The sequence below is a fragment of the Equus asinus genome, chromosome 14 (assembly GCF_041296235.1).
Source record: "Equus asinus isolate D_3611 breed Donkey chromosome 14, EquAss-T2T_v2, whole genome shotgun sequence".
NCBI classification, from domain to species: Eukaryota; Metazoa; Chordata; class Mammalia; order Perissodactyla; family Equidae; genus Equus; species Equus asinus.
The window spans coordinates 44649778-44674204 of NC_091803.1; the positions used below are offsets into that span (position 1 = coordinate 44649778).

At 46.7% G+C, this 24427-nt stretch overlaps 1 protein-coding gene across 27 annotated transcripts in view; it reads right to left on the bottom strand.

Annotated features, from left to right (window-relative positions):
- The window catches only part of RBFOX1 (RNA binding fox-1 homolog 1), a 1969097-nt gene that overhangs the window by 1367502 nt on the left and 577168 nt on the right, over positions 1 to 24427 (bottom strand). Inside the window, exon 1 of one of the 27 annotated variants that reach the window (XM_070484974.1) lies at positions 12339 to 13181. The exons of 22 other annotated variants lie outside the window; for them this stretch is intronic. In XM_070484974.1, the coding sequence (XP_070341075.1) occupies positions 12339 to 12341 (3 nt within the window). In that variant the 5' untranslated portion in view covers positions 12342 to 13181. Of the gene's footprint in view, positions 1 to 12244; positions 13182 to 24427 lie in introns of those variants that run through there. 4 more of the 27 variants (XM_070484978.1, XM_044746455.2, XM_070484985.1 and 1 more) reach the window with 4 other exon arrangements.

Here is a 24427-nt window from a genome sequence, read left to right on the forward strand (position 1 = left end):
ATGTGAAAATGGAATTAAAGCTCTTGGCAAAGCAGGTGGCACATGGAAAGTGCGAGCGAAAAACAGGACGACAAAGACTGCAAAACTTTCCAACAGGTAAACAATGTGTATCAGCCACACGCCTGGCACCGTGGCCACCAAATCAGAGCCAGAACCACCACAGGGCTCCATATAAACTCCGTTTACCCACCAAGATGTGAGGGCACGTTTCAGCCACAGCATCAGGTTTGGCGTGTCTGTAAAAACGAAAGGCACGTCTCCTTTGACCAGGCAATTTCATCTCTAGGAATTTACCCCATAGGCAAACTTACACGTGTAGAAAATGGTGCCGGTCAAGGATATTCAATATAGCACTTTAGTAATAAAATACTGGAAATAATATAAATACCCACCAAAAGGAGACTAATTAAATAGCATAGAGCAAATATATGCAACAGAATATTAATAAATATTAAAATATAATAAAATTAAAAGTATTAAATATATAAAATAGATTAAATTTTACAGTTGACAAAGCATTTCGTAATAGTTCGTATAAAATTAAATTTTATATATTTAAATGCATGTTTAATTTATTAATAATTTATATCAAAGTATATTTAATTATTAAATATGGAAAGTAAATTAAAATGCATTAAAAAGTCATTAATATTAAAATAAAATTTAAAAAATAAATACATGCAATTAACAAAATAGAGGAGAAATATATGTACGGAAATGGAGTAATCCCTAAAATATTTCCTTAAATTAAAAAAAATAAAAGCCAAGTGTGGAACTATGCATATCCTATGCTACCTGTGTTAGTGCAAACGTGTGTATATGTGTAACAGATCCACAAAATGCTACAGGAGAAATCATAACAGCAGCTGTCTCTGGCAAGCTAGGACACAAGTGGAAGGGAGATATATGTTTCCTGGCATACGTTTGCATTTCCTTTATTATTGTGTCATTTTAATCTAAACTATTAAATAAATAAAATGAAGCATCAAACACGCCCTGTTAAATACATCATCCCTGCCTCGAAACCAGCCTACTTCTTTGGCGCTTGACTTTTGTAAACGCCAGCAAATCATTTTTTGCTCAAAATGAGTCATTTTCATTCCTCTGGTCTAATCTCTTTCTGTACAGACGCCCCCAATTTTTAATACAAATAACACCTGCAGAGGAGCTGACTATGACCAGGCAGTTTGCTATGCTCACAACAACAAGGAAAACTGCAAGAGGTTCTCATTATAACTCAGAAGACAAATTAGGAGACTATGCCGGCCTCTCCCCCCATCCCACTTTGCAAACTCCAGCTTTCAGATGAAGAGCAGTATCAATTAGCAGAGCCGGTTGGCTCTCAGAAGCTGAGCTTGCTCCTGGGCTATTATTAGTTTCTGAACGATGGCTTGGAAGGAAGGACAAAAAACACAAAACTTACGCTAGGCTTTGAATTTTGAAACCACTATTCTGGGCAAAGGCAAAATTATATTACCCGGTTAGGAGATTTACAGGATTCACCCTATGAAATGAACTCCGCTGGTCCCCTCCAGATCTAAAAACACTGTTGCTTCATGATCTCTTACTTGATGACTATAGGGTAATGTACTTGGATGTGTGTGCGTGGTTTGTTTTCACTCTGAAAATAATTAACGTTGCTTTAAAAAGTTAAAAGGGGAAAAAAAAATAAAATGGCAAGGGCACACTGACATCTACTGGCATTGCATAAACTTTGAGGCAAGCCTTTGTTCCAGGCCCTGCTCTCCATTTATTCTCGTGTGCTGAGGCACCTTCGTGGCCAACAAAATTAACATTCTCCAATATGCTCCCCCAAATTATGGAAAGAGAAGATCATCAAGTAATGAAAACCCAACAGCCTGTTTCCCTGGAGTGGGGTCCCCCCCCCGCCTTCACTAAGGCAATCTGGAGCTCCAGGGAACGAATCATTTCCCTTTTTTTTTTTTAATAAGTAGAAGAGCAGGGCTGGAGACAAATTCGATTCTGCGAGCCGTTTCCCCTGACTGCTTTCCTATACGTGGGAATTCCCCCAATCCTCGTCTGGAAACGGTGAACATGGGGTAGCCACACTCTCCCCGTGCCGGAAAGCAAGGAAAATAAATGTGAACATCTCTGTTTCTGAGCCTCAAACCAAAGCAGCAGCAGAACCAAAAATATGAATAAAAAGGGTGGGCCTCGAAAATGTTCACTTCAGAAAAGAGGCGAAAAGATCTCTGTTGTGCTAACAGGAGACTTGAAAATAGATGCCAAGACGGAGAAGCCCCCAAAGTGTCTCCCAATCTGTTTTTAATCTCTGCCAGTGACGTGGAGCCAATATGGGGGCAATTCAGGGGTGGCTCAAGGTGGAGAAACGAATTCCGTTTTCTCATTAAACTTTACGGATGTTATGAAGATATGTTCACAGAGTTGGGGACTAGCTCTGCCTCCAAAGAAGTTGTCACTCACCGAATGCACCTGTGAACACAGGGAGTACCTGAGCGGGGTAGGGGAAGCTTAACAGAGCTATGCCCCCGACGTGTAATAAGCAGATGTCCAGCTGCCACTGCTCCTCGTTCTCGTGGGTTCTGAAGTCAGAGCAGGCCATCGCACCACCACCATATCGCCCTCTGCTCCCTCTCTTCCTCCTACAACACACACACATGCGCGCTCCCACCCCCATGTACACCACATAATGCTTATACAGGCACACTCCCACCCATGCACAACACGCACTCACACCCATGCACACACACACCCCCCCATTGCCTTTCCCCCAAGGTACTCCCAGCAGCTCTTCTCTCGTCTTCGATACACCCAGGAGTAATGGTACGAGCAAAGATCTCAGGCATTTCAGAAAGAACGAAGGGGTCCCAAGAACAGGCTGCACATTCTGGCCTCTGCAGCTTCTCCAGCTACATGGACTCCCTTGCTTACGCTGCTGCGGGCATGCAGGCCACCTTGCAGTCTTCAGGACATGCAGAGCGCTCTCCTTCCTTGGGGCTTCTGAACACACTGGTGCCTCTGCCCACCGTGGCCTCCTGCCCTCTCTCCATCCCCCCTCTTTGCAGAACTTGGTCCTTCTCATGCTCCAGGTCTCAGCTTAATGTCACCCAAAAGTCTCCCCTTGGAGAGACCTTCCTTGCCCTCCTACTTAATATGGCCATTCACCCTTGCATTACGTTAGTGCCCCATTTTGTTTCCATCTTGATACCCATTATAGTAGGTAATCATATGGTCCATTTACTTCTTTTCATCTTTTGTGTTGGTCTCTCCCACTGGAAACTCAGCTTCACCAGCAGGGATCTTGTCAGTCTCGGTCACTGGTCAAAGTTTCAAAGTGTCATCCCAACACAACATCCCCAGTGCCTAGCACAGAGCGGCAGCCTGACCACATTCACCAAATGCACCAGAAAGGCAAGGAGTGACCCCACAAAAGTGAGCCTACATATCATAAGCAATGCTCCAGGAAAAAACTTATAAAAAGAAAAGTTGGGGAAATAAAGTGTCTGTTTGCCCTGTTGGGACTTAAACAGGCACTCCTTAACCCCACGTCTAGCTCAAGACACCAAGCACTACACTATATTGTCCTATTTTCCAAGGATTCCCGGTGTTTTAAAGGGCTTCAACTTATTAACGTGTGTCTTCCAACTTTCACCTATCTTACGTATATTTACTTTAGGTACTTGCAAAGATAATTTTTCTAAAAAAATTTAAAAAGCAACAGAAGTTACAATAAAAGGTGAAAATTAAAATAAAGGCAGAGGGCTGGCCCGGTGGTGCAGCAAAGTGTACATGTTCTGCTTCGGCGGCCCGGGGTTCGGTGGTTCCGATCCTGGGTGCGGACATGGCACCGCTTGGCACGCCATGCTGTGGTAGGCATCCCACATAGAAAGCAGAGGAAGATGGGCATAGATGTTAGCTCAGGGCCAGTCTTCCTCAGCAAAAAGAGGAGGATTGGCAGCAGTTAGCTCAGGGCTAATCTTCCTCAAAAAATAAAATAAAATAAAGGCAGAGAAGTAAAACGGAGTCAATAGTGAGGTTAATATGCAAAACCTATGCTAGCAAATCCATATATTGTCAAGACTGAACTGTAAAATCAGCTCTGAGCTTCCTGCTAGGCTTTGTGAAAAGGAAACACAATCAGTTATTCCACATAGAGCGTCTGGTATATAGATAGCAATCAACACCTCAGGAAAGGAGGAACTCTTTCTGGTCCTGAAACCAGAGATAACACAGATAGCCAACAGCGCCCTCAAGAATACCATCACAGCAAATAACAGCAGGGAGTGTGAATTCTTCAGTTTGCTATCCTTCTTGGTCCCCCTTATTTGCTTTCAACATTAGGTTTCTCTTTAAGTGTTAGACTCAGCTGTAATTACTCAAACTTTAATCTAAAAGGTCTATTCTTTTCCTGTATGTATGTATAATATCTCTTTCTTTAAATACGGGATCAAATGGCTTTCTTATGACATCTCTCATTAAAAGCTGACAGGATCACAGCACAAGTGAATTCATGGATTGTCAGTGAAGGATGTCTTGTCCTCATTATATACTTTCAAAGGTTACTGTAAGGTCACACAGACTAAAACTATGCAAGTTTCATGTGCAAAACAAATGAAACTCACTAGGAAACAAAATATCTTCCCAAGACCCACAGGCACATTAATTATGGAAACTTTTGTATCAGAGTCTTGAAGTGAGAAGCTCTTGTCTGAATATTACAAGGTAAATACATGGATGAGGCTTGACTACTCTGAGAAGTCTATGAGATAGCTGCATAACTTACCTCACTCTGGAGCATCAATCCTTGGTGAGAGAGGCAGAATCGTCTGTCTTTTAATAGATAGGGAAATGGAAGTTCAGAGAGATGCAGTAACTTGCCCAAGGGCACACAGCTAGAAAGCAGCAGAATCTGGACTCAAAAGTTAGGTATGCCTGTGTCCCCTCACACATTTTCTTCTGGGGAGTGTGGTCTTCTCAAAGCTTTTCTGACTCCTAAATGACTGTACCAGCTCAGTTCAATGTACCATCATCTTGAAAAGCAAAGCTTTTTTCTCCTTATTTAGCCGGCTTCCTACCTGCTATAATCCGGACTGAGCAAACTCCCCAAATCGGAAATGAGAAACCCTTCCATGAAGAGCCTCACATTTTCAAAGAGAGATAGCAATCATCCTCTTTATTCTCCCCAAGGAAACTCATGAGATTTCCCAGCCCACGCAAAAGAGAACTATTTTCCATCCCTTTGTGAATTCCCGCACGTGCACTCTCAGACTTTGCAATCAGGAGCAGATGAACTGGACCCAGCTTTCTGAGGCTGCCAAAGGAAAAGACGTGTTCTTCACAACGCCATGACCGTGAGCCGTGTCACAAGCCAGACTTCCCTCCAGAAAAACCCAAGAAGGAGTGGCTCATTCCCAGGGCATCTTTAAGAGACTCACCCTAAAACACAAGCAGTGACCCCAGAATCAAGATGGAGGGCTTGTCCCAAGGGAAACACACACACACACACACACACACACACAGAGCTAGCATCCCTGGGATCTGGCCAGGCCTGTGAACGCTGAATCAGCCTCTCGATTCCCTGCTCTGTCACTTTTCATAACAAGTCTAATAAATTAGTGTTTCTCTCTGCCAATCAATCAGAGCCCGTGCATATGGCCGCTGTCAGCAGCCCTCGGCAGGCAGAACTCCATATAGAGACTCAGTTCTGTCAACTCCTTCAACTATACATTGGCAGCCATGCTGGTTTCTTCCCCCTTCACTCTCAATTTATCATCTCGGTTACAGTCAAGAGGAAAATGTAGGAATCACATCCTGGGGCCAATTTGCTGCCTGGAGGGATTGTGAAATTCTAGTAGCAACAACAACGACAATAATGATATCATTATTAGTAAATGATAATAATAATTGTCATTATCATCATAGCAAGCACCACGACTGAACACCTCCCGTGTGCTACACCACTTTTCTAAAATAACTTACAAAGCAGATTAATCGCCAAACTGACCCTCCAGAGTAGGAATACTTATTATCTCCATCGATAGGTGGAAACTGAGGTTCAGAGAGGTTAAGAAAGGCCAAAAGGTCACAGAGCTAGAATGTGACGGGATCTGAGGCTGGAGCGTCTGATGCTGAAATGTTAACCTGCCGTGCATTTCCCCCTCCCGCCCCTGAGTCTTGCAACAGCTCTTGCACTATGCCCCTCAACAGCCGACATGCCCTCTCAGTGAGGAGCAGAGAAGATGAGCATAGGGCTCCGGAAGCAACTGCCCGAGTCTGCAACTTTGTCTTTGGGCCTCAGTTCCCCCATCTGTAAAATGGGGATGATACAGGGTTTGCAATAAAGAGTTAATGAAATGACGTGTACAAAGCATTCTTCCCCGTGCCCGAGCACAGAGGGAGCTCCAAACAAATGGTAGCTCTCAGGAAACGGACGAGGACACAAAGAAGACAATTTCGAAAACCTAAGCCCGGACACTCTTCTCTGACTCCCTATATTCTAAAATCCACACAAAAGACACATCTTGAGGAAAGATAGACCCGGCAATGCGCAAGGTGATTGCACAAGTGGATTTCTTATGCCGGCAAAGGTCTAATTTTGTTCTTAGAAAAAATGAAAGGGGAGCTGATGGAGATGACGAGGCTCCCACAAAGTGAGTGGTTTGCAAACCACACATGGAGTGGTTATCAGAGCCGTGCTAGCCTCGAGTTGTGACACCCAAGGGCTGTCTGCAGCTGGACGGGTGGCCCACACTCTCCCCACAGAATCACGCCCAGCGTGTGAGCCTGGAGACAGGGCCAGAGGTGCCGCCCAGGGCCTTAGGGTCCTGAGGAGAGAAACAGAAAAAGGAGAGCCGGCCTGCACCAGTGCAGACCACCCCGCACAGGGCACTCCCACACAGCCATAAAGAAACGTCGTGGCAAATAGAAAGAGAGCCCAGCTTTCCTTTGTGCCTCTTATGTAGTGAGCATCCCTTCTCAAGATAAGCTGAGCAGGAAGCTCCCCCTAACCACTGCACCGCCCCGCCTCCTCCCCCAGCATCTTACAAAGGCAGCCGAAGTGGCAGTGACTGGTATCATGGGCTGAGGACCCAGACCATCGGGTCAAAATCCTGGGTGTGCCACTTACCTGCTTGAGGTGTCCCGAGACAAAGTGCTTAAGCCTGCCTACCTCTCGCTATGTATCTGCAAAATGGGGACAGGAAAAGAATGCACCTCAAAGCATGCTGGGAGGAGCAAATGGAACAATTTGTTATTTCTGTTTCAAGCATCTACTCTGTGCCGAGCACCGTGCTAGACGCCAGGGATAGGCACCCGAGATTAACACCCAGTGGAGTAAGAGACAGAGATAAGACAGTCACTCAGGTAAATAGAAAGCGGCCCCTGGGATGACCGCAAGGACGGAGAGTCCACACAGGAAGGAGGGAGGGTTTCCCTGAGTGAGGGCCTTTTGAGTTGTAACCTGAGGAGGAGTAGGGAGTGAACACGGTGAACTACGGGGGGTGGACGCACGGGGGGAGATGACCCCATGCCAGGAATCCACAGCTCAGTACACAGCAACGCACGCAGACTGCTCAGCACGGCTTGTATTGTGTAGGAAGTGTTCAAAACATACCGACTTATTATTATTGTCACAGGGTGTCTAACAGGCACAGAGTTCCAGGGCTGTGGATGATGAGAGACAGGTTCGGGGGTCAAATGCGGGAAGACAGTCACACTGTCCAGAGGTCCAAACCTTCCATTTAAACTCTGCCACCACCTTCCAAGGCCGGGAGAGCCTGCGAAGACGGACCACACCAGGTGCACCCAGAGCTCTCGCGAGGCAACTCGCTTCTTCCTGTCAATATCCATCATCACACCTGCCGGTGGGAGACACACATGGCCACACTCTGAAAAGGAACCTACTGGAACAGATGATCAATAAAGGGGATTTGCGTGCAGAAGATGTGTCAGCCAAGCCACCGGGAAGAGCATGTGTGGGTGAGGCGGGTGTTGCCTCCTTGAACGGACACCCAGAGAAAGAAACTACTGAGGATAATGTCCACAGACACATGCTCAGTGTTCCACCCACACACAATGAACATCACGGAGAAACCTGAGGTTTTTTTCCCTCTTTTCTTGAATAGAAGACTTTGTTCTAAGCCCCCAAAGGAGGAGGACAAAATGAGGTTTAATTTCTTCAACGTTGTAGGGTTTACCCTAGGAGATGCCAGGGGGTCCACGGACCACATTTGGTTATGGGGATGAACTGGAACTTTGAGACAAAAGTTGGCTGGCCAGGAAGCCAAGCTTGTTTACTTACACTTCTCAAAAACATCTGACGGTGTTTCTCATTACACTGAAGCCATAAATATATCATGGCATTTCTCTGCAGTAAACATTCCAATGGCTTCCAGACTCCTTACCAGGCCTCAAGGGTTTACATGACACAACTTCATCCATATACCGTAACCACTGTTTCAGCCCCAGGGCCTTTGCACTTGCTGTTCCCTCTCTCTGAAACTCTGTTCATGCAGTTGAGCACTCTAGAACGGAAGCTCCATCGGGGAGGGGTGTTGGTATGTACCGATCACTGTATATTTCAAGTGCTTCAAACAGTGCTTGGCACAGAGCAGATGCTTAATAAATACTCACAGGATCACTGTGTAGCTTGATATACCTCAGCTACTCTTTTTCACTTAGATCTCCTTTGAAAGCCCTTCCAAGTCACTCTCTCTCATACTGTCACATTTTAATTTTTGTAACCCTTGTCATTGTCCTTATAAAAATGGATTTCCATCCCCTGCTTATTGCCTGGCTTCCCCCACAACAATGGAAGCTCCAAGAGAGCAAAGTCCTCATTGGCCTTGTTCCCTGAGCAGAAAGTCTGACATGTGGTATGTCCTGGATCAATGTTTACTGCATTAGCCACTCCTTCCCCCGAGACAGACACACTCCTCTGTCACATCAGGCAATGGCCACCCCATCATCTCTTGTGACTACTCACTAATGACAAACCATCAATAATGATGGTGCTCAGAGAAACTACAGATACAAAACATGAGGATGGGTGTCTCTCCTGTCAACCCCATGTGTCCTTTTCACAAGAACCCCAGACCCTACGAACAGTCTAACCACCTTCTCTGCTGAAGTCACCTGATGGTGCTGGGGGCCCCTCGTTTTGAAGCTCCCTCACTGATTGATTCTTTAATTAAAGTTTTAGTACTAGTGCTGTGCCTGAGGCACTGTTTTAAATAATGGAGGTAGGCAGTGGGGAGAGTCTCAAGACTTCTTTAAAAACAGCATCTTCATGTTCGAGGTCGTTGGCGCAATAAAGTTGCATCTCAGGCCATATGAGGGTGAATGGGACAAATTATCAGATGATTTTAGGAAAGCCGACCCGTATTAATTTGTGGCGCATGCTTACTGTGCAGCTCCCATGCTGGGCGGCGAAGGCAGGACTAGCTGCCCTGTGCCCTTCAGAGCAAAGGCACTTGGATTTCAATAGTCTCTATGCAAACCACTGGGAAACCGCTACGTCCCCAAAGTATTTTCTGTGTCAGAGACGATCTCCCTCTTGGAATGTGTTCATTACTCCACGCATCAGCTTAAAGCATGCAAATAAAATGGTCTAATTTTTGGAAACGTGAAATACCAGACATATTTATACAGGGCAGACCCAATTTTCTGGATGCAAAAAAAAAAAACTTATCTGAAAGGAATTTTATAAAATATAATGGTTTGGTATGGCTTGAGCTGAAAGGGCTAAACTTTTTTTTTTTAAAGCCATCAGAGACGTGAGGAAGTCTAAAAGGCTCAGACCTTAGAGGAGTTGGTAGAAAAATAGCATCAATTATCAGGAAGAGAAAATAGGGCAGAGTGGGTCACTTCTAGGAGGAGAAATCTGCTCAGACCCACGTTCTGGCTCATCTCGGAGTGAAAACTCCGGGACCACGGGGTGACATCAAAGACAGCGCATTCTGAGGACAGTAAGATTTACCAAGACGATACTTTCACCCCAGGAGGCTGAGGAGGAGCAGGCCTTCCTGTTGACTAGAAGAACACACAACTCCTGCAAAAACTTAATTTCAGGGCGGACATGCTGGTGGAGATGGTATCACATGTCACCAACCTACCCCCTAGCCAGTGGGCAGCTCCTTGCTGATCCTCCTTGGAACATGGGGAGAATGGAAGGGGGGCGGGTCAGGCCAACTTTCTCTCTGAGAGACTGAGGCTGCTGTGAGTAATCTCTCTTTAGGACTAACCTCCCTTTTAATTCTTTTTCATCTGTCGTTTAAAAGAAAGTGTGTGTAAGAGAACCTGCCTGCCTTCTCTAACCCACTAGGTGTCATAAGGCTCAAAATAGAGAGTAATCGATTTGATAAAAATAATAATAATAATAAAGAAAACCAACATTATCAGGTACTTACCATGTGCCAGACTTTGTTCTAAGTGTTTATTGCTTTCTTTAATTCTCCCTCAAACCCTCTGAGGTCAGTGCTACCACTGAAACTCTCACTCGAAAGGTGAAAAAACTGAGGCACAGAGAGGTTAAGTAACTTGTCCCAGGTCACACAGCCAGCAGGTCAGGGGTGAGGAGTGGGGTTGTGCTCTTCTCAGCCATAAAGCTCTACTCTCTGGACCCTTAAGGTGCCCTGGAAAATTGTAAGGGATGATGCTTGTTTTTTGCTAGCCCAACTCAACCTGAGCTAACTTAGGAGAAACCCAGTGGATTCCTATGGACCCAGTGCTTCCCAGATGAGCTCAAAGAGCAGAAAGGTTTAGCCTCAGCCCCTGCCACAGCCACCTTTACCCTTCATGGGTGCCAGGTCCTTGCCTCTGAAGGAAAAAGACCTCGGCCAAAAATAAATCTGCCGCTGGCTCCAGCCAGGCCCTCTGTGGTCACTTAAAAATTGAAAGGATTCAAGCTCTCTCATCTTTTCTTTTTTTTTTTTTTTCCTTTTGTAACAAAGATAAATGGGAAATGGAGGGTGGATGAACCAGGACAGGAGCAAGGAGGGATCACGGGCTGGGGCGTGTCCTAAACTTGCGCCGACAAAGCCAGGCCTCTTGGCACAGTGGATTTTTAAAAATTAAAATCAAGAATCATTACTATTATAAAAGAAAATTCAAGTTATGGAGCATCACGTTTCAGCTGAAACGAAGCTATTGCGCGGTACCTCCCCAGCTTCTTTCCAAGTTCAGCTGAGAAGACCCGCGGTTGGGTGCCAGTTCGCTGGGCCGCCAGGCACAGACTTCCAAGCACGTGAGCAGCCCCGCCCCAAACGCCCCAGGCAGGCAGGTGCACCCCGGTCCTTGCCCTCGCAGGAGCGAGGTGCCCCCCATTCCTTGCAGGAGAGAATGGAGTTGGCGGCTCCTGGGCCGGGCGGATCCGGGTCGTACCCTCCCATCCCGCGCGGGCAGCTTCCGGGCTCCGCGTGACACCTGGTCCCTGGAGCTGGCGCCCCGGAGGCTCCAGGAGCATCCCAACCAGGTGGCTCCCCGGGCAGCGGGAATATGGGAGCAGAGGCCCCCTAACCCCGCCCTCGCCTCCATCCCTGGACAGCTGGGAAATGGGAGCGGACGCGAGGCGACCCCCGCTCTGCGCTCCGACGCTGCGCGGAGTCCCGCCACCTCCTGGGTTTCCTCCCCCGGGGTGAAGGCGCGGCAGGAGTTTCCGAGTCTCGAGTTCCCAGGCTTGCCTCCTCCCCCGGGGTCGAACGCGGCGGCATCTCGAGTGTTTACGCCTGTGCCAACAAACACAGACGCTCTCCCTCCAGCTCAGCGACCCCCTTCTCTTCCCCGCCTCCCACAAGGGCTTCGGCGCTTCTAAACGCCGTCCCAGGCGACCGAAGTGCCTCCTCCCTCAGACCTCCGGAAGCGCGGTGGAGAAGGCGGCGACCCAGGGCGCGCCGAGTGCACGTTTCCAGCCGGCCAGGGAGACTAACCCAAGTGCGCAGGCAGGTTCCCGCTCCTCCTGCACTGGGACTCGCTCCCAGGGGGACGGACGAGGCAGCCTGGGTGCTCCTGAGGGGCGCTCTGGAGCGAGGAAGGGCGTGCTCCTGGAAGCGACGCGGGGATGGGGGCTGGGGTGGCTCCGGATCTCGGGCCCCTCTGGGGGGGACGTGCAGGGAGATCGCTTCACCACACTGAAAAAGTTCCCAGTCAAGCGCACCTAGCCTGGCGCTAGAAGGAGTCCAGCTCTCGGGTCCTGGGCTCTTCCCTCTGTGGGACCCTGTGGGCCAGGTCAGGGGGGCGCAGAGGCGATGACTTCCCCTGGACTTACCTAGAACTCCCAGCGAGCCTGGCTCTGGTCGCCTTCCGCTCGGCCCCAGACCCTCCAATTCCCCTGCGTTGTCTGCACCCCCAGCCACACTCACCATGAGCTGGAGGCGGCGAAAGGGGGTGCTGGCTTCTCCCACGCTGTCCGCAACTTCGCGGGCAGGTCAGCCCCGCCCTGGCGCCCCTGCCTGGGCGGCGGGCTGGGCGCAGCTGCGCGCGGCGCGGGTCTGGACAGCAGGGGCCCTGATGGCCACTGCCAGGGGATCTGGAGCGCAAGGTTCCTCAGTGCCCGAGTGCGCCGCCCGCTCCTCCGCGCTCTGCCTGGCTTGGAGACTAGGAGTTCTCTCGCTCCGGACGCAGGGGCGGGGCGCACGGCTGTCCCCTCCAGATGCGGGGTACCCTGTCCGCTCCTTCCTCCTCCTGCCCCTGGGGCGCACGAGCGGGTCCGGCTGCCACCGCCGCCTCTGCCGTTCCCGGGGCTGGCAGAGCGCCCCCGCCCCACCGCGGGTGCAGCCGGGGGCTGGGGCGAAGCGAGAGGGATTCCCCTCCCCGAGTTCGGGTTTCCCCACCCTGCGCGGACCCCGGGCTCGGTCCGCGGCCGCCGCCGCTGCTGCTGCGAGAACCACTTCAGGGCAGCGCAGCCCGTGCCAGCGGCTACGGCTGGAGGAGGAGGCGGCGGCGCGGCTCGCACGGGGACAGGAAAGGAGGTGACCTTCAAACCCCGCGCTCGGGGAGACCGGGAGGAGGGTTGGGGTGATGGAGGGGAGCGGTGTGCGTCCGGTGGCCCGCGAGAGCGCTGGCAGGCGGGCGGGAGAGAGTGAAGAGGAGATCTTCAAACAAAAATATAGATTAGGAAATAAACAAAGGAGAGCGAGAGAGCGAGCGAGAAAATGTGTGCGTGTGTGTGTGTGCGTGTGCGCGCGTGTCTGTGTGTGTGTGAGAGTGTGTGTGCGCGCGCGCGACAGGCGGCGAGCAGCCCCGGCTGCGGAGCCAAAAATAATCCGGTGCGCGAGGGAGCGCCCCCACCCCCTTCCCGTCGCCAGCGCCGCCGCCGCGGTCACGCGTGCAGCCCCGGATTCTGGCGGGCGGCGGTGGACGCACGACCCGGTGCCTTGGTCTTCTGGCCTAGAGGGGCGGTGGGGTGAGTGTTGGAAGTAGGGCCAATGAGCCCAGGTCTTTCGCGCCCCCAAGTCTTTGTCGTCCCAAAGTGGGCTCGCTCATTGAGCACCAGCGCCCTCCTCCATCCCCAGCCCTTAATGATTACTAGAGAAACCCCCTGCTGAAAGGCTAAATGGAGGCGGCTTCTCGCCCCCATCTACTTCTGGTTTGGGGAAGTTTTCTGGCGAATCTTCAATTCACGTGGCCAGACAGTGATGGAACCCTAGCGAGATGCAAAAAGTTCTGTAGGCCCAGGCCACGCAGGAAGGGAGTGCGCGCTGGCCCGGGCCGCCCCCGCCCTGGCCTCCTCCTGGCCACGTAATCCTGCGCCGGGCGCTGACTCTAGAGGGTCCAGAGATGGTCCTCTCAGCAGCTGCCTTAGAGCCAGAAGCCCTGTGACTCCTTAATAAACACGACCACTTATTAAGCGCTTCCTTTCCACCAGATGCTATTTTAAACATTTACCTTGAACTTTCTCGACAACTAGATGATGGAGGTACTGCACGTTTGTCTATTTCACAGATCAGAAAAGGGAGGCTTAGAGAAGTTAATGTTTCTTCTTTCCTGAGCCCCACCCTAGACTCACTGATCCAGAAACTGGTTTTCGTGGGGAGGGGGAGAGGAAATAAACATTCTAGGTGATTATGGTGCGCAGTAAAGGTTGAGGTCCAGTGAGTCATAATTTGGTCAAGGTCACACAGGATTTCTGGGCAGATCTACCTAACGTCGTTCGGTGTACCACTGCACCACCCTGCCTTCTGAGGGCAAGACGGGATTGGACAAGGCCCGACTTGAGCACTTGATCTGAGGCCCATTTTCACTTCCCTGCCTTCCCCTTTGATTTTGCATTTGCAGTATGGCTCCTCTTCCAAGTAGGACTGTAAGGTTTCCAAAAGGAAAAACCATGTTACATGTGTTACTTTGTATCATGTGTGTTTCCTAGTGCTAACAATAGCGGGCTCTATGGGAGTTCCTTTGTAATCCTCTCAGGCTAGGATTTCTTCCAATATTAGAATAACACAAAGAGAACTTCTGTCTACAACTGGAATTTTTTTAAAAAATCATGTAACATTTTATCATCATTTGAGAAAATAAATTTGCAAAATCTGGAAGGACATCTCTGTCACTGGCCCCAGTAGGCGACTTTGCAATTTGGGTTAGTTTTACCATACGCTTTCTTAGGACTCTCTTTGATAATAATATATTTGTATGTAAACAAGTTTTTTTTCTTTATACCGGTCTCTTATCCTTCAGAGATAGCACAGTGAAGCCATAAATCTGGGTTAGTAACATCATAATCATTTCCCCCAGAAACTGTTTACAATGGGAAAGCCACCGAATTTAAATGTAATTGTCTAGCCGTGTAGGGAGATGAGATGGGTTGTAAAAGAGGTATTCTCAATTTAAAAGCAAATTATCAATAATGAGAGAAGAAATAAATGGCAGTTAATGGGAAGTTCTGTTGAGATATGTTTTGTGCAAATTCACCAACAGGAATTGTTTCTCCATACTCCTTCATTTTTATTCCAGAAGGGAAAAAAATGAATGCAATCATTCAAGGCAGAAGCACTGGCTGTTGTTTCATTAAAATGGGTAATTGCTGGGCGCTTTTATTATTTTTTAATATATATTTTTCCGTTGGAAATGAAATAAAACATATTCACCTATCTCACAATCAAGGTCAGTTTGATCGACTCTGACTTATTTATTTTGGGGTAGAAATAGACTTAGATATATTAGTGATGAGTGTCAGGCATGACTCTCTGGTACCTGTGTTGCTATGCAGCTTAAGAAAGCTTAATCTGAGTAAGGGAGACATTCATTACCATTTAAAACACAATTAGAGTAAAGATCAATATAGCATGCTCTTATGCTATTCATTTGGAAAGTACTAGTTTCTTTTTAACAATGACCTTTTGCATTCTGGGCAGAGTTTTGTGGTCATTCCTCCATGTTGAGCCCCTTCTAGGTAATGAGCGGTGCTGAATTAGACAGCTCCTAGGACAACCCAGAGCTAAGACATAGCCGGCTATGGTGGAAGAGAACATGGAGCTCCTGCAGAGAACATGGAGAACATTTGGCTCCTCCTACTGGACATGAAAAATACTTTGCAATGTGTGATACAAGCAGATGTCAAAATGGTATCTTCTATAAAGCTGGGAGGAAAGAATGACGCTGGAGCCTCATGCTTGGCTGAAGGTGCCCTAACTCGGCTTAGAGTGCTCAAGATCCATCTAGAGGGTAAATGTCATCATCTCACTTTAAAACTTAGGATCTTCCTATGGCTCCTCATTGCCTCCCAAGATAAAGTCTAAGTCTTCTACATGGGTTACAAGCTCCTGGATTATCTGTCTCCCATTTTAAGTTGACCCCGGGGGTGATCGTCTCTGGCTTTCTCCATCCTTTGCATATGCTGTTCTTCCAAACTGGAATACTCCTACAGACTCTCTTTTGGTGGCAAGCTTCTATTCATCTTTTAGACCTCCATTTGGGCATCACTTTCTCCCTGCCAACTCCCATCCCCTACACATAGCAATAAGGCTAGGGCCTCTCTTTTAAACTCCCTGAGCACCTGGATTTAACTTGATCACTTCATTTCTCTCCGCCCATTGTAAACATGGCTCTCCTCCCATAGAGTGAAAGGTCTTTGATGTCAGGGACTTTTCCTCAGTGCATGGAGCCAAGCACGTAATAAGCTCAGTAAATGTTTGGTGAGCTTTCCTTCTCCTTTGAGGTCATTGCTGTCTAAATGGGCTGACCTCTTTGAGATGGGTTGAGAGATCAAGCTGGTCATCCACTCACTTAGTCCTTTTTTCTTTTAGCCATCAAGTGTATCTTACTCAAGGCTGGTCTCTCATGTAAACCATTTACTGTTTAAACTAGACACAGTCTCTATACTCAAGAAGCTTATAGTCTAATGTGATAAGTAGGCACATAAATAAATGATCTCAAGAGTTTTGAAAGATTTTGACCAATACTGAAGGGGGGGCGTATAGCCAGACATGAGAGAAGGGGAGAAGGCCAGGAAAAGCTTTCTAGATGAGATCACCTCTAAACAGAGAAATAGGAGTCACCCACAGAAATGGGTGAAGGCAATTCCTGGAGAAGAACACAGCTTATGAGACTGTCAGAAGCAAAACAGAGTCTAGCTCCTTCAAGGAACAGCAAATCTGTTCAACATAAATAGAGTCAGGCTGAATTCAGGGACCTGGAAGGGGAGATGGTAAGGCAAGACGGTGGACGGTGAAGCTGAAGATGTAGGCTGGGGCAAGCTCATAAAGGGCCCTGAATTGAAACAAGTGGTATGTTTGCTTTACCACAAGGCAGCTTTTGATAGAATGACTCAAGAGCTTGCCAAGACCCACCATCCATAATTCCAGTGCCCATGGCCTGGACATTTCTCTGACTCCACTGATGTTTTAAGGATCAATTTGCTCATTATGATTTATATTTGTTTAAGAACGTTTCCAGATACTCCTTATAAACATCTACTGAAATCTAGGGATCAGTATGTTACTTCAAAGTACTCTAGGATTTTTAGAGATGATCGGTGGTATATTAGACGGGATAGGAAAAGGATGAAAAAAGCAAACCCAAAAAAAGTTGAAGTGCTCAAGCATCCTTCTGTTCTCTCCCCAAAGGATACCTTTCAATAGCAGCCACTGAAGAGAGGATGCGCTCCTCAAATTTATTTGTAAATGACTCTGATTCAATAAAACTCTTCACACGATCCTAATATTATGAAAGACCTGACTTGCCCTCCAGTTCTCAGTCTTCAGGCTTGCCTGAAAGCTTTATCACAGTCTGGATCAACTAATGAACTAATGAAAACAGTCTAAGGACCACAGGGAATGGATTATACCTTAAACTCTCTATTTCCCACTCAGTCCCTGAGCACATGGCAGATGCTCAATATATAGCTATTGATTGGTTGAACTAGCTCACCATCTATCATGCAGTTCAGGGTTTTGATATTAACCAAGGCAGCTAATGCTGAGAATGAGGCATCCAGTGTCCAGGGGTGAGTTCCCTTTTTCTGAAAAGATGCAAACTTTCACACTCTGTTTAAAAATGTCTTTGAAGTGGTAAGCACGACGGTTTCTCCACTTCTCCTTGGACTCATCCCTTTTCCTCTCCTGCCCACATCCCCCAAATAATGAAGAAGATAGCCGTAACAGTGACATATATAACATTTTGAACAATAGTGATGATAAGAATAGCAATAAAAATAATAAGCATGTGGCATTGACTATATAAGCTCTTGAGTTGCATTATCTCATTTAATCCTCACAGTACAACTCTACGTGTAAATACTATTATGACTTCCTTTTGAAAGATGAGAAAACCAAAGCTTAAAAGAAGCAGGAATTTCAGTGACTTGGCAAAGCCCACAGAGCTGGTGAATAATTAGGCCAGGAATGTCAGAGCTGAGTTCATGAAGCATAAATCCTGATGCATCTTGTCTTTCTGTTTACTAGGACTCTTACTCCACGTAGGCAAGGGTAGAATCATGTCAGTGATTTATAGTCATGAAAATAGGGATTCCTAGTTCATTGGTCTTGGAGTAAGTAAAGGAAAAAGGGAAGTTCAGTGATCTGCAGCACCAACGGGAGCCTGCCTATACAAAAAGCACTTGGGAAACAAATAGTTTGAGTGTGGTTAGAATCAAGTGAACAAAGATTCCTGAATACTTGGCCAATAATGAGTAGAAACTAAGCTACATCTTCAGTTTAGGGCAGGCTAGTTTGTACGCCAGTTAGTGTATCTCTAAGAAATATACTATCATATATTTGAGAAATATCTTATCGTATCTTTAAGAAATATTTCTTTAAGAAAAAGTGGATGAAGCTCTGGAGTAAAACAATTTTTGTATCGACCACTTAATAGCAATGTGAAGTACGCAACATTTTTTTAGACATCACTAATCCTCCACTTACCTGTGTGTAAAATGGGGATGATGATGATGATGATGTAGTTAATATAATAAAAGTTACTATTAATACAGTAGACATTGCAGCTGACTCTTATCCCCAAACATGATAATTCTAGCCTTCTCACGAGTGACAGGTTTAGGAATTGTCATAGGGTCCATGTCGTCTGATCCAGGAAAAGTCATTGATGCGCTTATGGAACATTTCCTTGACCCAAGTGGAAGCCATAGGAAAAGATATTGTTTTTCTTATCCTTCCAGACGTCTCCTTGTGTGACTCTGACCTCTGGACCCTCCTCAGATACCTTAAGACCCGTCTGAGGATGACGGGGTAGGGAAACAGTAGCATCTGCGAGGTTGTGGAGCCACCAAATCAATCAGCGTTCTAAGCTGCCGAGCCACTGCATTCTCTGTTCCACCTGATGCTGTAGTCCCCCATTGCGTAAGTTTGCTTAAGATGACATCTGGCCTAAAGCAGGGTTTCTCAAACTTGGCACTATGGACATTTTGGGCAGGATAATCCTTTGTTGTTCAGGGGTCACCTGTGCCCTGCAGGATGTTTAACATCATTCTTGGTCTCTTCCCACTCCACACTAGTGGTACTCCCTGACTGTCCCCTCAGCTGTGAGAACCAAAAATTCCTCCAGACATTTCCATGTGCTCCCTGGGGGGCAAAGTCACCCCAGGTGAGAACCACTGGTCTAAAGCATCCTCATCAATATGGTGACAGAAGCACTGCCACTGGTAGTAATGTAGCAGTAACAAGTAGCGTGTACGCAGGCTCGCTATGCACCGGGCATCATGGTCTACACACCCACTCATGTTCTCACCAACTCCTCTTAACAACTCCGTCAACCTCACAGATGAGGAAACTGAGGCCCAGAGAGATGAAGGAATTCACTCACGGTCACCAAACTAGGGAGGAGTTGGTTTAGGACTCAAACCCAGCTCAGTAGTGACTCCTCCCACGCAAGGTTGTGATGGGAATTAAATGTATAATTCACCCGAAGTCCCTCAGATGAAGTGAGTGGCGGCTTCTACGTAACAATACATGGCAGGGTCGCCTTTAAGAAATGCCATGTGGTCGTGGCAATTCCACTGCTTTCCATACTTCTGAGAATTCTAGTTCACTCCTCTCGATGCTCCATATTGGGCTGAGTGTGCCAGCCAACATCCAGACTGCCTCAAACTAATAAAGAGGATGAAACCACCACAGTCCTTGAGGACACATCAAAGCAACCTGTGCCGAGCTGGCCATGACCTCCTTTTTTCCGGCTTTGAAAGTCAGTCCTGGTCGGAGCGGTCATGAGCAAAAAGCACTTGCCCATTTCACTCACTCTCGATTCCATGGTGCATTGGGGAGTTAGATGCCGGTTTTATTCTCTTGCTAGATAAGGTGATAAGAAGTCATTATCTGCCTGCTGAGGACTTGAGGAAGAATAAAAACGGTTTTCAGAACTTTCTCTATGCCAAGCCTCAGGTGTGACATTTAACCTCAGAGAAGCCCTGTGAGGAGGGGTACTATTATTTTTCCCGTCTTACGGATAAAGAAACTGAGATTCGAAGGGGAAAAAAAGCTCAAATTTTCAAAGCTTAGAAACCTAACAAGCTCAAAATCCCACAGTCTGGTTTCAGAGCCATGGCATGGCTTTGCTTCCCTTTAGGTAACTGTGGTCCAAAGACCAATGAGACAGAAAAATTGTGTACATCTTCTAAAGTCCTACTAAAAGTAATTTAAAAAAAAAATAAATAAATAAACGCTGTTTTGAATAGTTCCACTAAAGTCAACCATGAAGGTTGAAAGCAAGATTTCACGAGAAGAAAAATAGAAGTTGTAAGTCAATGAGGTGTAAATAGTTAATGAATTTATAATCAGAACATAAATAGTTTTGCCTTAATGTACTAACACCTCAGGGGGAAAGTGTTCCGTGTATTAGCGGCACAGAGTATTGACAATCAATTTCTTTCAAATGCACTTACTTTATTTTAAGTCCTAGTCATTTTATTACAAATGGATAAGTAAAGATATTTAAGTCATTTAGGATAAAATATGCAACCTTACAAGGAAGAATATGCATCTGCAGTGGTTACTGGTGGGTTATGGATGCTCTGAGCAGTAAAATATCTGTAAATCATGGCCACAGTGTGCATTACTATGCTCTCCACTTATACATTTATTATTTCTATTTATTCCTTAGACTTCAATTAAGAGGCACAAACCTCTAAATTTAAAAAAAAAGAAAAACACCAGGAATATCTTTCAGGACTATACAGTAGTCGATATGAGGAAATATGGGCAAATAGCTAAAATCTGAGATTCTGAAAGCCGAATATACATCTAAAGGACACAGTTTGGGCATTGGGTAAAGTGGACTCTCTTCCTTGGAGCGTGTTCCCATGTCTCGTCTGGGTTTTCCACACCATTACTTTAGGCTGAGTTCAAAAGTCCTGTGCTACATTCATCTACAGACACTCTTTTGGGTTCCCCCAGAAGGAGACTCTGAGAGAAGCATCTGAATACGAGTCTGAATTGGGGAGGTGAACCCAGGAAACCACGGCAAAGGAGTGGGGGAGTAAGCCGGGGAAGGGACAGGAGCCAACACAAGTGTGTTGCCAAGCACATTACCACCGTGGGTAACTGGACATTAACCCCACTGAAGAATTCTGGAAGCAAGAGTAGAACATGCCCCTAGAGCTGGCCCAGCCGGGGGCCAAGGGAGCCAGAGTATTTCTACGCGGATTCCTGGCAGTCATTGGTTAAGGGTTAGTTGTGTACGGAGGGGTGTTAATGCAATGCCACCTCCAGCCTTCCTTGGGCATGTGTAGGACAGAATCTAGTGATCAGACAGAGTCCTTTGGCAATGGTGTTGGCATCTGGAAGTCCAGAATGCATGCATGTAATGGAAAATACCGAGGGATAGGCATCTGGGAGAGTGGGGCAATGACTGCATCATCTGTATCCTCAACGTCTCCATGAAGAAAGATGGGGAAATGTTGGCTTTGCTGGAGCAGCCAGTGATGTGTCCCATAGGAATGAAAAGCCCTGTGTCTCTCATCACCTATCAAGTTCCACCGACCGAGCGTCCAAATGTCCTGTGGTTGTCAAACTGTGGCTTATATAAAAATCGTCTGTAATGCTTATGCAAATTCAGATCCTGGGCACCACCCTAGAAATTCTGATTCAGAAAGTCTGGCATGAGGCCTGGGAATCTGAATTTTCAATTCCCCTTCCTACACACACAGACACACACACCCACACTCACCATGTATTCCAGTCACAAGTGCCTGGTATGGAACAACCACCTGTTTAGTCCAACAGCAGGATGACTTGTGGATAGGGTTGGAGGTGGGGGAAGGGTGGGAGTTGAACATTTTCTAAGATCTGAGGGCTTTGTGCATGGATATCTCCCTTCTCTTTGAAAACACGATTGCTTCCTGGGCTCTCAAACTCACAGAAAGGAGGTAATTGTTAGCAGGGCTCCGAATCGCTGGCTATGCACCATGAATATATTAAAATCTACAGGTATTTTGCAGGGAACCCATGGGACCACTCAGGAAGTGCCATTTTGGAATCTCTGCAGCCATAAGTAGGACTTAGAAACAGTGTTGTCATGTATTAGGGAGAATAAACCAATTAGGCTTCAGGAGGCTCCAGTTCTTGTCCCAGGTAGGCAGCAGGCGGGCAGACCTTGCCGAACCAGTTTCTTCGCATCAAAGCCCCAGGTGGCTCACAGGTGTGAGGCTACAGCCCAGCCAGTGAAGTGCTTTGGCAGTTTTAGGTGGTGGACCCCAAGTAGACCAAATGCAGTAGACCATTATTCCTTTCTGATAGGTCTTTTTTAGAGAGTATGAAGTAGTAGTCATCCTCGAATCATTGTCGAAGAATGTTCTGGACTTGGCATTTGCAGAAGTTCTTTTATTAATGGACAAAAGGGGAAAAACAGTAAAGCATAAACCATATGTGTGTATATATATATATATATGCCTTATGATAGCAGGTAGAATTTTCTTTCATCCCTCTCTATTTTTAGCTTAAAAAGTATTTCGCAGATGTCAGCAGCCGTTAATAGACTGACAAAAGAAGGGGTAACCAACCTGAGAGACTGTCAATGCAAAAGCCATCCGTCTACTTGATTTTTCTGCCTCTCCTTGCTTTGATTCATCTCTATGTTCAAAAGCTCCAAGACTAGCTTGCTTGCCTGCCATTATTCTGTAAGGCAATTAAGCAACTTGGCAATAAAAGTGACCACGTTTTTTCTGCAGTTGTTCACGGAGAATACAGAACAGAACAGCACAGGACAGATGTTGAACCAAAATGTAAGTACTTATCTGAACACACTACTCAGTGCCAAGGCTAAATGCCCTCTGGAGTGCCTTGCTTCCGTCTTTAAGCCACCCCTCCCCTAGGAGCTTTCTCCACCAGTTAATCCCTCTCACTTCTGTGTCTTCAAATTCTCCCGGCCGTCAGGATAGAAACAAGCCAAAGCTCTCTTATGTTAACCCTCCTGTCTCAGCTTTTCCTCAACCTTAAGGGCACTACTAGTTTGGGTCCAGCTCCACTGCCAAGCTTTTTGAAAACAATAGTCCAGTCCATATCTATCACCTCCATTTCTCCATCATCCAATGACCTACCATAATCTGGGTTTTCCATTCATACTACTCCACTGAAGCTATTATCTTAGCATCTTCTTAATTGATGAACGCCCTCCCCCATGGCCATGTTCAGTTATTATCTTAGCATCTTCTTAATTGATGAACATCTTCCCCCCATGGCCATGTTCTGTTCCTGATCTTGGTTGCGCTGTCTTCATCATCTGATGTGTTGACAGTCTCCTGGCAACTCTCTTTGGCTTCAGACACATCCCACTCCTGGGCATCTTCCTGCCTCTGAACTGCTCCGTAATTGTCTCTTTTTCTACCTACTCTGCCTAGACACCAGCCTCCTTAAAAGATGATGTTCTTCAGCATCCCATTCTTCACACACTTCTCTAAAATCACTGCCTATAGATGTCATTTATGTCCCCACAGCTGCTAGGTCCCAAAGGTCTCTGTACCCCTCACCTCTCGGCTAAGTTCCTGTCCCCATATCTCTAGCTTGCTATGCACCATTGTCATCTGGTTCTTTGCCAGGCATCTGGGGCTGCTGTTTATAATCAATCTACACACTCATTCTACAAGTACTTCTTGAGTACCTACTATGTACATAAAATAAAATAGGAAGTAAAACTCTATGTAATAGTTATCCCTTGCTGCGTAACTATTTAGTCCAAAATCTAGCAGTTCAAAACAGCAAAAATTAACTCACTGTGTCTATGAGTCAGAATGTGGGCATGGCTCAGCTGGGTGCCTCTGGCTCAAGTCTCTGACAAGGCTGCAAATTGTCAGCTGTGGCTGCATTTTTATCTCAAGACTTGACTAGCAAGCATGTGCTTCCACGCTCACTCATGGGATTGTTGGCAGGGTTCAGTTCTTCACAGGTTCTTGGACTGAAGGTCTCAGTTCCTCAGTGACTGTTGCCTGGTGTCCACCATCAGTTCCTCACTACACGGGCCTCTCCACTGGGCAACTCACAACAGGGCAGCTGGCTTCCCTCGGAGAAATAAAGACGTACCCAAAAGAGAAGCCAATGTCTTTGTATGACCCAATCTTGGAAGAGATAGCTCATTATTTCCATACACTCCACTCATTTGAAGTGAGTCAATGAGTCCAGCCCACACTCACAAAAGGAGGAGGTTACTCAAGAATCTGGATACCAAGAAAAAGGGATCATTTAGTGCCATCTGAGAGACTATCGTATCCCCATTCCCAGGAAGCTTGGTTCCAGTGAAATACAATCCTAAACGGATGCCCGAGATATGAGAGGAAAGTATGGAGAGAGAGGATAGATCGATTTTATGGAAGGACTTGTATGCCATGCATGCAACTCAACATGTCTAAAAGGAAACTCTTTTATTTCCTCCTTCAGTTCTCTCAGGTTCCCTTCATTTCCACTCACTCCACCTTATCATCTCTTGTCTGGACTGGTACAACAGCCTCTTAGCTGGTCTCCTTGTGAAACCTTTTCCCTGTCCACACTCCCTTCTCCAGATATCCAAGAAC